The sequence below is a fragment of the Musca autumnalis genome, unplaced genomic scaffold (assembly GCF_047663935.1).
Source record: "Musca autumnalis isolate F117 unplaced genomic scaffold, ASM4766393v1 scaffold_1, whole genome shotgun sequence".
NCBI classification, from domain to species: domain Eukaryota; kingdom Metazoa; phylum Arthropoda; class Insecta; order Diptera; family Muscidae; genus Musca; species Musca autumnalis.
In genome coordinates this window covers 214,290,872-214,303,355 of record NW_027411644.1, presented here as the reverse complement: position 1 = coordinate 214,303,355, position 12,484 = coordinate 214,290,872, and the positions used below count along the sequence as shown (strand labels likewise).

Genomic DNA, 12,484 nt, shown 5'->3' with positions numbered 1-12,484 from the left:
CGTTCAACACTTTTTTTTAATTTATTGAAATTAGAAACTTGTGTTTTATAAATTACAGATTTTTTACACAAATGGAAATTTTTTGAGTATATGATTTTTTATACGAGTTATATAAGTTTTATGAAAATCCAAGGAGTATTTTTTAATTTTTGAAAAAATTAATTTTTTTGTAATTCTTTTTTAAAAAATTTGAATTTAAAAAAAAATTGAATATTAAAATTAATCATTTTATTACAAAAATTGTAAAAATATACAAATATAATTATGTGTTAATATTAATATCTTATTTCTTAAAACTATTTAAGGCTGTTGACGTATCCTCCGTTATGTAGTAATCTTTGCCACAACAACAATTAAGCCAATCGCTACTAGTTGTCTTGTCAATTATTACAAAATACACGAACAAAACAAATCCCTGCAGAGTTGATGTTAGACAAAAAAGGCACGACAACACTGTATTTTCCTGCATATGGGCCAAAATACCGAAAAGCCACGATACACCCAATACGAAAAATAGTAAAATGGATATGCGTAGATGCAAAATAAAGTCCCTACCATCTTTGTTATGTCTATAATCAATGGTGTTTGTGCAGCGTAGACGATAAATAATATAGAGAAATATACAAATGTTAATGGTGCATATAATAACCATGGGTATAAATATGCCAAAGTAGAAACTCCAACCGGACGGGTAACAAATATCGCTGTTAATCGAAACACTCTCTGAAATTGGAACATACGAATTGGAATCCAGACACCAAACCAGCAGTGTGGGTAAGACCGGTAGTCCCCAAGCACATAGAATATATAACACATTATCCATTCGTGATACATTGCGATAATCATAGACGCTAGCTAATTTTCGATACTGTTGGATTCCGATTATAAGCATCCAAACAAAAAGAACTAAAATTGAATATTGCAAAAATGCTCCTTCTACAAAGCAATAGTCAAGATTGAATTTCTTTAGGAAATTCTGGCGCATTTCCGTTACATTTATGAAGAGGAAATAGGCCATAAGAAGCGTTAAAACCAAACAAATATTTAACGACAATAAATTTGCAGGATTTTTACGCCATTGCCGACAGCAAAGTGCTGTCAGCCAAATTGCTGATAAACCCGCCAACGATAATAAACAACCAACTATGGTAATAATATCTTGACTATAACCAACAATTATACTGAGGACATCATTGATTTTATGTTTTTTCGACTTATGACCGATAAGACATCCGAAATGTAGATTTTTAGTTTCACACACAGCCACATTTTCCGCATTGATTTTCATTTTAACCAGAGACCAAAAGTCAAAATTAAAAGTGCCGCATTGCACTGCATCTTTCTTCTCGGGTTGAGTATTGTGGAAAATATATGGTATGTAACCGGGTAGTTGATCTGAAATTGAAAAATAAATATAAAGTATTTATTATTACTTATGAAAAATATTTTCTATTTCTCCCTCTCTCTTAATTTCTTTGAAATTGCTACAAAAGATATAAGAACCTTATGATCTGTAAATAAATCCTAAAGTAGCTATAATATGAGGTATGATAAAAAATATTATTTTAAAATCTTGTGATTTATGTATGAATTTAAAATACCGGTTAATGTTATCAGACCTCGTATAAAGAAATACAACAATTTTAGTCAAAACAAGTGAGCCATGGCTATAGTCGGGTCGGGTCCGACTATGTGATACCCTACACAACTACACCTGTGCATAAGCTTTTGACTGGTAAAATTCAAAATATTATAATTGGGATAGCTTAGCGCCTTTACTATGAATGTCTTCATTAATACATGTCAATTTTGTTCAAACGCATTTAAGTGCATCGTCAGTACAACTTAAATAAAACCAGTAAGGAAAGGATCATAGTCGGGCGGGGCCGATTATATATACCTTACACCACTGTGAATATGTAAAATATATATAGGATATATATATCAATTTGAACTGATTTCTATATAATATGATACACTTATTACTAGACAAAATTCCTTCACACATTACAAAGTTCATCAAAATTAGACAGATATAGGGTATTTGGTGCAGCAAATATGTAACATCGGGCGAAAATATTTACTTAGTTGGCCCATTACAGAACATTTGTTCCATAGACCGAACTAAGAAAAGATCTCCATTCCTCTCTGTTTTTCGCTTGACTTTTTGGAATACCGCGCCTTTCCATTTCTTCATCCACTTGTTTGCTCCATCGAAGCTTAGGCCTGCCGATTCTGCGTGCACCGCCATGTGGCATGTATTCATACGCCTTTTTAGCGGGTTCATCATCGCTCATTCTCATGATATGGCCTAGCCAACGCAATCGTTGCATCTCGGTACGTTTAACTATATTCATTTCTTTGTATAGCTTATATAGCTCTTGGTTCATACGACGTCTATATTCACCGTCAACGCAAATCGGCCCGTAGATCTTTCGAAGAATTTTCCTCTCAAATACACCAAGCACTGCCTTATCTGCATGCTTCGGAGCCATACATTAGCACGGGTAGTATCAGCGTTTTGTATAGTGTTATTTTTGTTTGACGAGATGTGGCTTTGTTTTTAAATTGCTTACTTAGACCATAGTAGCATCTGTTGGCCAATACAATTCTTCTTCTTATTTCACAACTGATGTTGTTTGTTGTGTTTATGGCAGTGCCGAGGTAGACGAATTCTTTAACTACCTCAAAATTGTAGGTACCAACTTTCACAGTTGGTCCGAGCTCTATGGACGCTTTGCGCGTCGACACCATCAGTTTGGTCTTTTCGCCGTTTACCGCCAGACCCACTTTCGCAGATTCTGCTTCGACCTTCCTAAAGGTATCGGTTACTTCCTTTACTGATCGTCCCATGATGTCTATGTCATCAGCATAGGCAAGTAACATGTGGCTATTGGTGTAAATTGTGCCATTTCTTTTGACATTTGCATCTCGTATTACCTTTTCCAGCAAAATGTTGAATAGGTCAGACGAAAGGCTGTCACCTAGTCTGAAACCTCTTTTGGTACAAAATTCTTCGGAGAGGTTCTTTGCAATTTTAACTGAGGACCTAGTATCAGATAGATAGATACCAAATTCAGACATTGCGTGGAATACCTTTGATCTGAGGGGAATTCGACAGTCCCCTGCTGCTTTATAATCGACAAAAAGGTGAAATATGTCGATCTGCATCTCTTGGGTAAATATCTGGTCAATGGTGGACTTGCCAGGTCTAAAGCCACATTGGTATGGTCCAATTATTTCGTTGACCATTGGCTTTAGTCGTTCGCACAATATCCCTGACACTATCTTATAGGCAATAGGGAGAAGACTTATGCCCCTATAGTTTGAGCATACAGTCTTATCTCCTTTCTTGTGGACGGGACATAGGATGCTCAGGTTCCAATCGTCGGGTACGCGTTCTTCCTGCCAGATGGTGCTAACTAGCTGATGCATACACCTTATCAGCGCGTCGCCTCCGGTTTTAAACAGCTCGGCTGGTAAGCCATCGGATCCTGCTGCTTTATTATTCTTCAGCCGGTTGATTGCTATTTTTACCTCATCTTGGCCGGGCGGTATACATTCTATACCATCTTCTGGGATTGGATCTGTGGTATCATCGTCTTCGCTACTATTGGATACCAGCAGATTGGAGAAATGTTCCTTCTATATCCTGAGCACGCTACCTGTATCTGTTACCAGATTACCTTGCTGGTCTCTACAGGAGGATGTGCCTGTATCAAAGCCATCTGTTTGATGTTTCACTCTTTGGTAGAATTTTCGGACTTCATTCTGTCTCCTGTACATCTCGATTTTTTCACACTCCCGCTTTTCCATTTCTCTCTTTTTCTTGCGGAAAAGCCGTTTCTCTTCTCTTCTTTTCTCCCGATATCTCTCTGGCGCGCTACGCGTTGCTACTGATTGTAAAGTAGCTCTATATGCCGCATTTTTCTCTTCGGTAGCAGCACGACACTCCTGGAGGTGGAGGTCTCTGGAATCCAAGTATGGATTTTGCGGCTGTTTGCATGGAGTGGGCAATATGTTGCCATTGTGTTGTTATGTTATCGGGACAAGGAGTGCTCGCGTTAAGCAATTGGGCTAGTTGAGTGGAATATGCTGTGGCTATCTGTTGTGTTTGCAGCCTATCGATGTCCAACTTCCGCGTTGATTCTGTTCGTGCTTTATTTGCAACGTTTAGACGGGTACGTACCTTTGCTGACACAAGGTAGTGGTCCGAATCAATGTTTGCGCCTCGGAACGATCGTACATCCAACACGCTGGATGAATGTCTTCCATCTATTACAACATGATCAATTTGATTACTTGTTCCTTGATCTGGAGACAGCCAGGTGGCCTTATGAATATCGAGATGATTAAATCTGGTACTGCTAACTACCATGTTTTTTGCAGCTGCAAAGTCTATCAGCCTCATACCATTGTCAGATGTTTTACTGTGGAGACTGAATTTCCCGACTGTTGGGCCAAAGATATTCTCCTTTCCAATTTTGGCATTAAAATCGCCTAGAATGATTTTAATGTCATGGGCAGGGCAACGGTAATATGTTTCTTCTAAGCGCTCGTAAAATATATCTTTGGTCTGTTCGTCCTTTTCTTCAGTGGGAGCATGAGCACAAATAAAGCTGATGTTGACGAATTTAGCTTTTATTCGAATTGCAGCAAGTCTTTCATTCACTGGGGTGAAGCTGGATACCAGATGTTTTAGTCTCCGACTAACTACGAATCCACAACCAAACTCATGCTTTACGTCATGGCAGCTATAATACAGTGCATCACCTTTAGGTGTTGTTGTGACGCCTTTCCCAATCCATCGTATTTCCTGTATGGCAGTAATATCGGTCTTCTACTTTCCAAGTACGTCTGCCAATGCGAAGACTGCACCTTCTCTATAAAGAGTGCGAACATTCCAGGTGCAGATTCGCAGATCATGGTCCTTAAAACGTTTGCGGGGTTCGTCAACTTTAGAGGGGTTTGTTTTTCTTTTCTTTCGTTTTTTCATAGTAGGATGTTTTTTCTAGGGGACGTTTACTAACCCGACGCCCAAACCCAAGTTTTTAACGTTCTTATGGGTGAACGTGCGGCACATGTTAGCTCACTACCTTTAACGGGTGTTAAAGGCAGTTCCCCAGGTGACACCACGGGGAGGTCAGTGTCCACTTGAGATGAAAGAGGGACCAAGATAAATCCTGGGCTTTGCCATGTTAAAGCCGGTCAAGACCGTTGCTTGGTATCATTCATCCCCTACGTCACCCAGTGAACTATAAGCATTTATACCAAAATTCATCTGATAACGCCAACGCGACAAAGTGCAGCGTTTTTTTTTTTTTTTTTTTTTTTTTGAGGTTATGCTCCATTAACTCGGGAACTATGGACTTGCGCTCGAAAAAAATTACAATGACGTAATGGGGGCCGCACGAACATCCTGTTACAAAAAAATTTCATAACGATTCGTAAGGTGTCACTAAACTGCACTTATTTTACATTTTTTGTGGAAGGTACCTGAAGGAGTGGACCGATATAATCCATATTCGAACCTGATGTATGCCTAGGGGTAGTATTAGCATATGCAAAGTTTGGTTCAATTTGGTTACTCCCTTCGAGAGTTATCGTGCGCACAAGTTTTGCGACAATTTTGGAACATTTGTTGGGCAGGTAACTGAACTGAACTACGAACTTAAATCAAATCACAGTATATGGTACGGAATGATGTCTGGGGTTACTTGATATATCATTTTTGTTTAAAGAGCCAAATAAATCTGCGTATTCGTGGTGTATTAATGGAAAATAAGGCCAAGGGAACATTATTATACATAGATTATAATAATACTTCGGTCCTTTAAAGAGCTTGGGGTGGGGGTAAAGCATGAAATCGTCTAAATACACTATTAACTAACTTGATACAAACCATTCAGGTACAAAAGTGTGTTCCAACTGACATATTAGCCAGACTAATATGGACCATTTTTAGAAAAGGAGGATGTCCTTCCCCCACATATGGGGGATCTCAAAATGTTTTGACATATATATATATATAAATTTATATATATATATATATATCTATATATATAAAAAAGGATGATGTTAGTTACTACGCTTATAACTCAAGAACGGCTGAACAGATTTTGACAATTCTCACCAATTCAGAAAGGTCTCATGGCAGAAAAGGATAAAACCTAAAAAAATCGCGAAAATCTGCGAAAAAATTGCAAAAATATTTTTTGAAGAAAGTCAATTTTTCCACACATTTCTATCGAGCTTCGCGTTTGAAGTATACCGTGACACTTTTGGATAGTTTTTTGGCAAAAATTGTATATGCACCAGCTGTGAGGGTCCATTGTACGACTCCGTTTTGTCAATTTTTGAAAGTTGTGTAGACATTTTTTTTATTCAGTTTAGTTCCCCCAGAGCTGGAAGGCAATTGCAAATGGTCAAATACATACATATCGTCACCTGAAATGCCCAAAGACGTAACCCTCAGAGGGTATATGTGGGATATGTGTATATCGAAAAAGTATGATACTTAAAATTGGAAAGAAAGAAGTAAGAAAGTATCAGTCAGCTGTGCTGAAGGGGATATACCCTCAGCCTCTGATCAAAAACAAAAAAGAAGTAGACACAAGTTTAAACCAAGTTTGGAAAAAATTGTTGAAAATTTTGAGCTGTATGTGCCGGCAGGGTTTTTTGAGGTTTTGGGTCATTCATTATCTCAGTAAGTATGGACTTACTCCGAGAAAAAAAATTACCGTTGTAAAGGGGGCCGCAAGGACAATCAGCTGAAAAAAAATTCTAAACCATACAAGAGGAGCTCCTAAACTTCACTTATTCCGAATATGTGTGGTAGGTACCCGAAGGAGAAGACTGATATAGGCCATATTCGAACCTGATCTATGTCTGGAAGGAGTAATACGATGAGCAAAGTTTGGTTGGTCCAATCGATCAATGATCGATTGCTCCCTTCGATAGTTATCGTTCACCATTTTACAAAAAATTTCGAACTTTTGTGGGGAAGGTACCCGAAGGAGTGGACCGATATGGGAAATCTTCGAACTTGAAATGTAATGTAACATAACCTCGAAATTAAATACAGGGTGACCAAGTAATCGCATGAGAACAGTCACGTGTTAGTGTGACAAGATTTCAAGCAGTTGAAACACACAAAGAACGTCAACTGATGGAATAGCTCTGATATCAAGGAGAAATGTACCAAGTACTGCAATATGCAGTCTCAGTGAAAATACAATTACCGTTTTACAGTTGTCCGTGTTACTAGAGCCATCGCATTTAATTCAGAGATGAACAAGAAGAGCGCGCGACTCTAATTTAAATTACGATTCTACATACAAATGCACTCTCCGTGTTCCCTCTGATCTAATTCCGAACTTGCAATGCACGAGAACACTTTAAACAGAGAAGTCAGAAAGAGATGCAGACGAAATAGTTACTTTTATCATGTATCGGAGTAATCGTATCCCTCTGTTCGAAATAAGTTAATTGATTAAAACGAAAATTTAAATGAGCTCTAATAATCCAAAATCTCCCCCTTTTGCTACTAACATGATATGTTTTTTTACATATACACAAAGTGACAACAAATATGTATGTAAAAAGAATATAAATAAGAATAATAAAGTACCCATTAGTAATGAAGCACTACAGAAGAAACCCATCGATTATGAAACGAATAGGGGCGTTATGATACTACTTTGCTTCAACTGTACATCACAAAATGTGTTATTTCCTTAAAAATATATCTTAGTCCCGATTTACAGTTGCCCAATTGTCAGTTTATGGGACAGAGATTCGAGGAAAATGCTTTGCCTCTCAGTATCCTCTCTCTTCTACAAACTGACAATTATCAAAAGTACAATTGTCTAATGTGCATCTGCTTCAACAAAGATCGTCCAAAATAGTTTAAAAAAAATGTAACTCAGCAAGGTGATAGCAATAAAAACATTATAGGTTTGAACCAAAGTCTTCAACTTCAGTACCTAACAGACTGCGAGACGAAGTTCGCAGTAACTAAAAGGATGATGCGCAGTAACTACGCTTATAACTCAAGAACGGCTGAACAGATTTTGACAATTCGCGGCAATTCGGAATGGTCTCATGGCAGAAAAGGATAAAACCTAAAAAAATCGCGAAACTTTGCGAAAAAATTGCAAAAATATTTTTTCAAGAAAATAAATTTTTCCACAAATATCTATCGAGCTTCGCATTTGGAGTATACCTTGACACCTATTTGGATAGTTTTTGGCGAAAAATGCCTCTGTTTTGTAAATTTTTGAAAGTTGTAGGGAATTTTTTATTCACAATCAAATTTATTTTCAAGCGTCTTCTTAGGAAATTAACAGCGAAAAATGTTTAAAAGGAGAGGGTTTAGACCATGTTTATATTATAGCCTTTTGCAGGGTTAACCTTCTCAATGGGGATTTATTTGACGTATACGCAAAGGAATTGACATTTGTAACCCAGTGGTTTGTTAAATCCGGTTATATTTAAACGTACTATTAGTTTAGAGTTTGTAAAGATTAGTGGTGGTTTCAGATTCCGATTGAAAATATGAAGATTATAACGCCGAAAGTGGTTTCCACAATTTTGAGGAAAAAGGTACAAATCCACAAAATTGGTGGGTTATTTGAAATATCAAGAGCTCGGAGTTAATTTCATTGGAAGTGAAGTTGTGGCATACATACATACATGTATACTTTTAAACCGTAAGTAAAAACATCTTCGAAAGATCAACTCCCGATTTATATGGTATAAAATTTAAGCTGTACCAGGTATATATTGATGCTGTTTAGATCCTGTCATGATACTTAAAAATAATGTCCCCACTGAAAAGGAGTATGAATTCAATCAGTTTAGTTTCCGCAGAGCTGGAAGGTTATATATAGGGTGACCAAGTAATCGACAACAGTCACGCGTTAGTGTGACAAGACTTCAAGCATCCGAAACACACGGCAACTAATAGAATAGCTCTGCTAACAAGGACCAATGTACCAAGTACTGGATTGTACAGTCCAAGTCAAAATTAAATTACCGCATTTGTCCGTGTTACCAGAGCCATTGGGTCTAATTCCGAATTTGCAATGCAAGTAGAATTCGGGACGGAGGTGGTTACCTGATAACGATCGTATCCCTCTGCTCAAAATAGGTTAATTGATTCAAACGCAAATTTAAATAAGCACTATATTCAGCATTAAATTCAAATTCCTACGATCGCATTCCTTCCTTCGTATTCAATTGCTTGAGTGAAATATCGTGTTCAGTGGTGAAAACAAGAATTGCAGAAAACCATCGATTATGAAACGAATAGGGGCGTTATGATATTATTTTGTTTCAACTGTGCTACCAAATATTTTTATTTACATCGCAAATCGTGTTATTTGCTTAAAAACTATATCTTAGTCCTGATTTACAGTTGTGTTCTGTACCTAACAAACCGCGAGACGAAGTTCGCCGGGTCATCTAGTATATATATATATATATATATATATATAAATTTTACATATTCACAGTGGTCTAGGGTATCATATAGTGGGCCCGCCCGACTTTGATCCCTTTCTTACTGGTTCTTTTCGTTGAGTGCATAAATTAACTATTCATATTTACCTGTATATCCTGGAACGGAAACTTTTAAAACAAAAGATTTAGGAATTTCGTTATTGCGGCCAATAAAAAAAATTTGATTTTTATATAACGAAATACGAAGTCCAAGAAATTTCTTATCGTTTCTAGAGTATTTGTTGCTTAATTCATTCCAAACGCTTTGGGGAAAATATACAGCAGCGATAATATTAGCCTCCTTAACGACATCATCTAAGGATTCATTCAAATACAAATATTTGAAATGGGTATTTGTATGATTGTCATAGCGCATTTCAGGGCGTCCAGATGATTTACTGTATACACCAATGCCCGAAACATTATTACAGGCGGGATATATGTAAAAAACGCTTGTAGAATTTTCTATAAAATATTTTACACCATCCATTAAAGTGGAACAATCTGTAGTGTTGGGCGTAAAAACATTTGTCATATCATCGAAATATGTCTCCACAGTACGCAATAGATTATTTGGTGCATTTGTAGCTTGAGAGTTGAGTACAGCACTTTCATCAGCCTGCATTAAGAGATTTGTAATGCCAACCACACGTGATGCCACTGTTTCCGTTTTACCTCCAAATGTCAACATCTCTAAGATATTTGTACTGATATCGAGATCACTAGCTATTCGTTGGGTATTTTTCCGGGTTAAGATATTAGTTAGTCTTGTGGTTATATCCACGCTATCAACAGTTGCTGTTTCATTTTCTTTTTTCACCTCCTGGTACAGAGTGTTGAGATCTTCGGTAACAATGGATTCTTTGATATCTTTTAAGCATTTGATTTTTGATTCCAGCTTTTCCCATTCGGCACTGTAGGTTTTATTGTTATAAGAGCATTTTCGACGAAGAGCCACCCCGCTTGTATTCAAGCAGATATTTATGGGCATTGCGAACTCTCCCATGTTCGTTGTGGGCCATTTATTGGTAGACTTAGAAGTAACATTGTTCTTCTTTATGTAGTAATGCTTAAATGATTCTTCTTTACACTGTTTTATTACGGATATTTTTTTACAATCCAATAATTCAACTCTCTCAATGTCTTGGGGATTCTTCGAAAAAACTGTATTATTTTTCTCAGTGTCTTCACATTTTCGCTGAAAAGGAAGCCCCGTAGATGCAGAGCATAAACCGGGGAATTGAAATATAGTTCCAGAATTTGGAGACCCTATTGCAAGGGCATCTATCTTTACCGCCGTTTCATTATATTTTTTCGTATGAAATTTAATTTCATATATCTCTTTATTGCAAAAGTGCTTAGTCCCGACGGCAATAAAGCATATACTAATAACAATCAAAAGCCGCAGCGGCATTTTTAATTTGTAGCGTTGTAATAATTTATTAACTGCACCGAGTAGCGATTTCTATGGGTATCTCAATGCGACTGATAGCTTGTTTGTGTTGAGCTTTGTATTTTTATAAAATCATCAATCATCAATATTGTACTGCATATTGTACCCATAGTACCACAAAATTATAGATTAAAGTTTGGTTTCTATGCAAAAATAAACGAATGCATTATGGTCGCTTCGCCACAAAACTTTTTTAATGCGATTCTTTTACAGATAACTGGTTTATTTCAAATTAAGAACAACAGTGCCGGGTCAAGCATATCCGACTTGAACACAGAAAAATTTTCGGCGGCGGAAAAATTCCCTCATCAAAAGGCGATCGGTATTTTCTGAGTTGCTAGCCAAAAGCCTTTGACATTTGAACAAGATATTTCCACACTTTTTGTTTCATTTACTATACCCTCCACCGTAATATGGAGGGTATTTAATAATACCCGTTTATAGCACATCGAAATATTCATTGTATACCCTATAAAGTATATATATTCTTGATCAGGGTAAAATTCAAAGTCGATATAACCATTTCCGCATGTCCGTCTTTCCGTCTGTGTGTTGAAACCAAGAGACAGCTCGCATTTTTTAAGATAGAGCTTTGTAATTTGGTATAGAAGTTTCCTAAGATGTTTGGTATTGCAAATGGGCTATATCGGTCCACGTTTTGATATAGCCCCCATAGAACAGTACCACCCGATTCGACTTTTGAAGGTTTTAGCCTCATTATCCACGCCTTCATATAGTCCCCATAGAACGGTACCACCCGATTTTCGGTATTTTGAATTTGGGGTATTAAACGTTCCATATGAAATTTGACGGTTTAGGTCCACGCCTTCGTATAGCCCCCATAGATCGTACCTCCCGATTTTCGGTGTTTTGAAGGTTGTGGCCTCAATATTCCTCAAAAATTTGGTATTTAGTCTTCGTTGGGGGTATACAACTTTTCCCAAAAGACTTGTCCGTATAGGTCCACGCCTTAGTATAGCCCCCATAGAACGGTACCTCCCTATTTCCGATGTTTTGAAGATTGTGGCCTCAATTTATAATTGGTCCTAATTTGGGGTATTCAACGTTCCACATGAAATTTGTCGGCGCAGGTCCACGCCTTAGTATACTTACTTAGCAGGTATCTCGATACGTTTAACTATATTGATGTCGTTGTATAAGAGATACAGCTCTTGGTTCATGCGACGTCTATATTCAAAGTCAACGCAGATAGGTCCGTAGATCTTTCGAAGAATTTTTCTCTCAAACACACCAAGCACTGTCATGTCTGCTTGCGCAAGTACCCAGGCTTCGGAGCCATACGTGTTTTGTAGAGCGTTATTTTTGTTTGACGAGATGCGGCTTTGTTTTTAAATGCTTACTTAAACCAAAGTAGCATCTGTTGGCCAATACAATTCTACTTTTTATTTCACAACTGATGTCGTTTGTTGTGTTTACGGCGGTGCCGAGGTAGACAAAGTATTTTATTTATTTATTTATTTATTTATTTATTTATTTATTTATTTATTTATTTATTTATTTATTTATTTA

The 12,484-nt window shown here is 37.1% G+C and overlaps 1 protein-coding gene across 1 annotated transcript; it reads right to left on the bottom strand.

The window, feature by feature from the left end:
* Positions 1-240: 240 nt before the first annotated feature.
* Positions 241-10,973, bottom strand: LOC141389063 (adhesion G-protein coupled receptor G2-like). Its single transcript, XM_073960100.1, has 2 exons — positions 9,610-10,973; positions 241-1,395 (listed from the first exon to the last, which is right to left on the bottom strand). Exons 1-2 carry the CDS (start codon positions 10,913-10,915, stop codon positions 284-286), a joined length of 2,418 nt encoding a protein of 805 aa, XP_073816201.1. The 5' UTR covers positions 10,916-10,973; the 3' UTR covers positions 241-283.
* Between the last annotated feature and the right edge of the window lie 1,511 nt (positions 10,974-12,484).

What these genes read in the sequence shown, in the direction of transcription:
- LOC141389063 (XM_073960100.1), bottom strand. Translation starts at nt 10,915, where the DNA reads ATGCCGCTGCGGCTTTTGATTGTTATTAGTATATGCTTTATTGCCGTC. An exon ending in TTCCGTTCCAGGATATACAG is followed by an intron (nt 1,396 to 9,609) that starts GTAAATATGAAT and finishes TTTCAATTTCAG; the next exon opens with ATCAACTACCCGGTTACATA.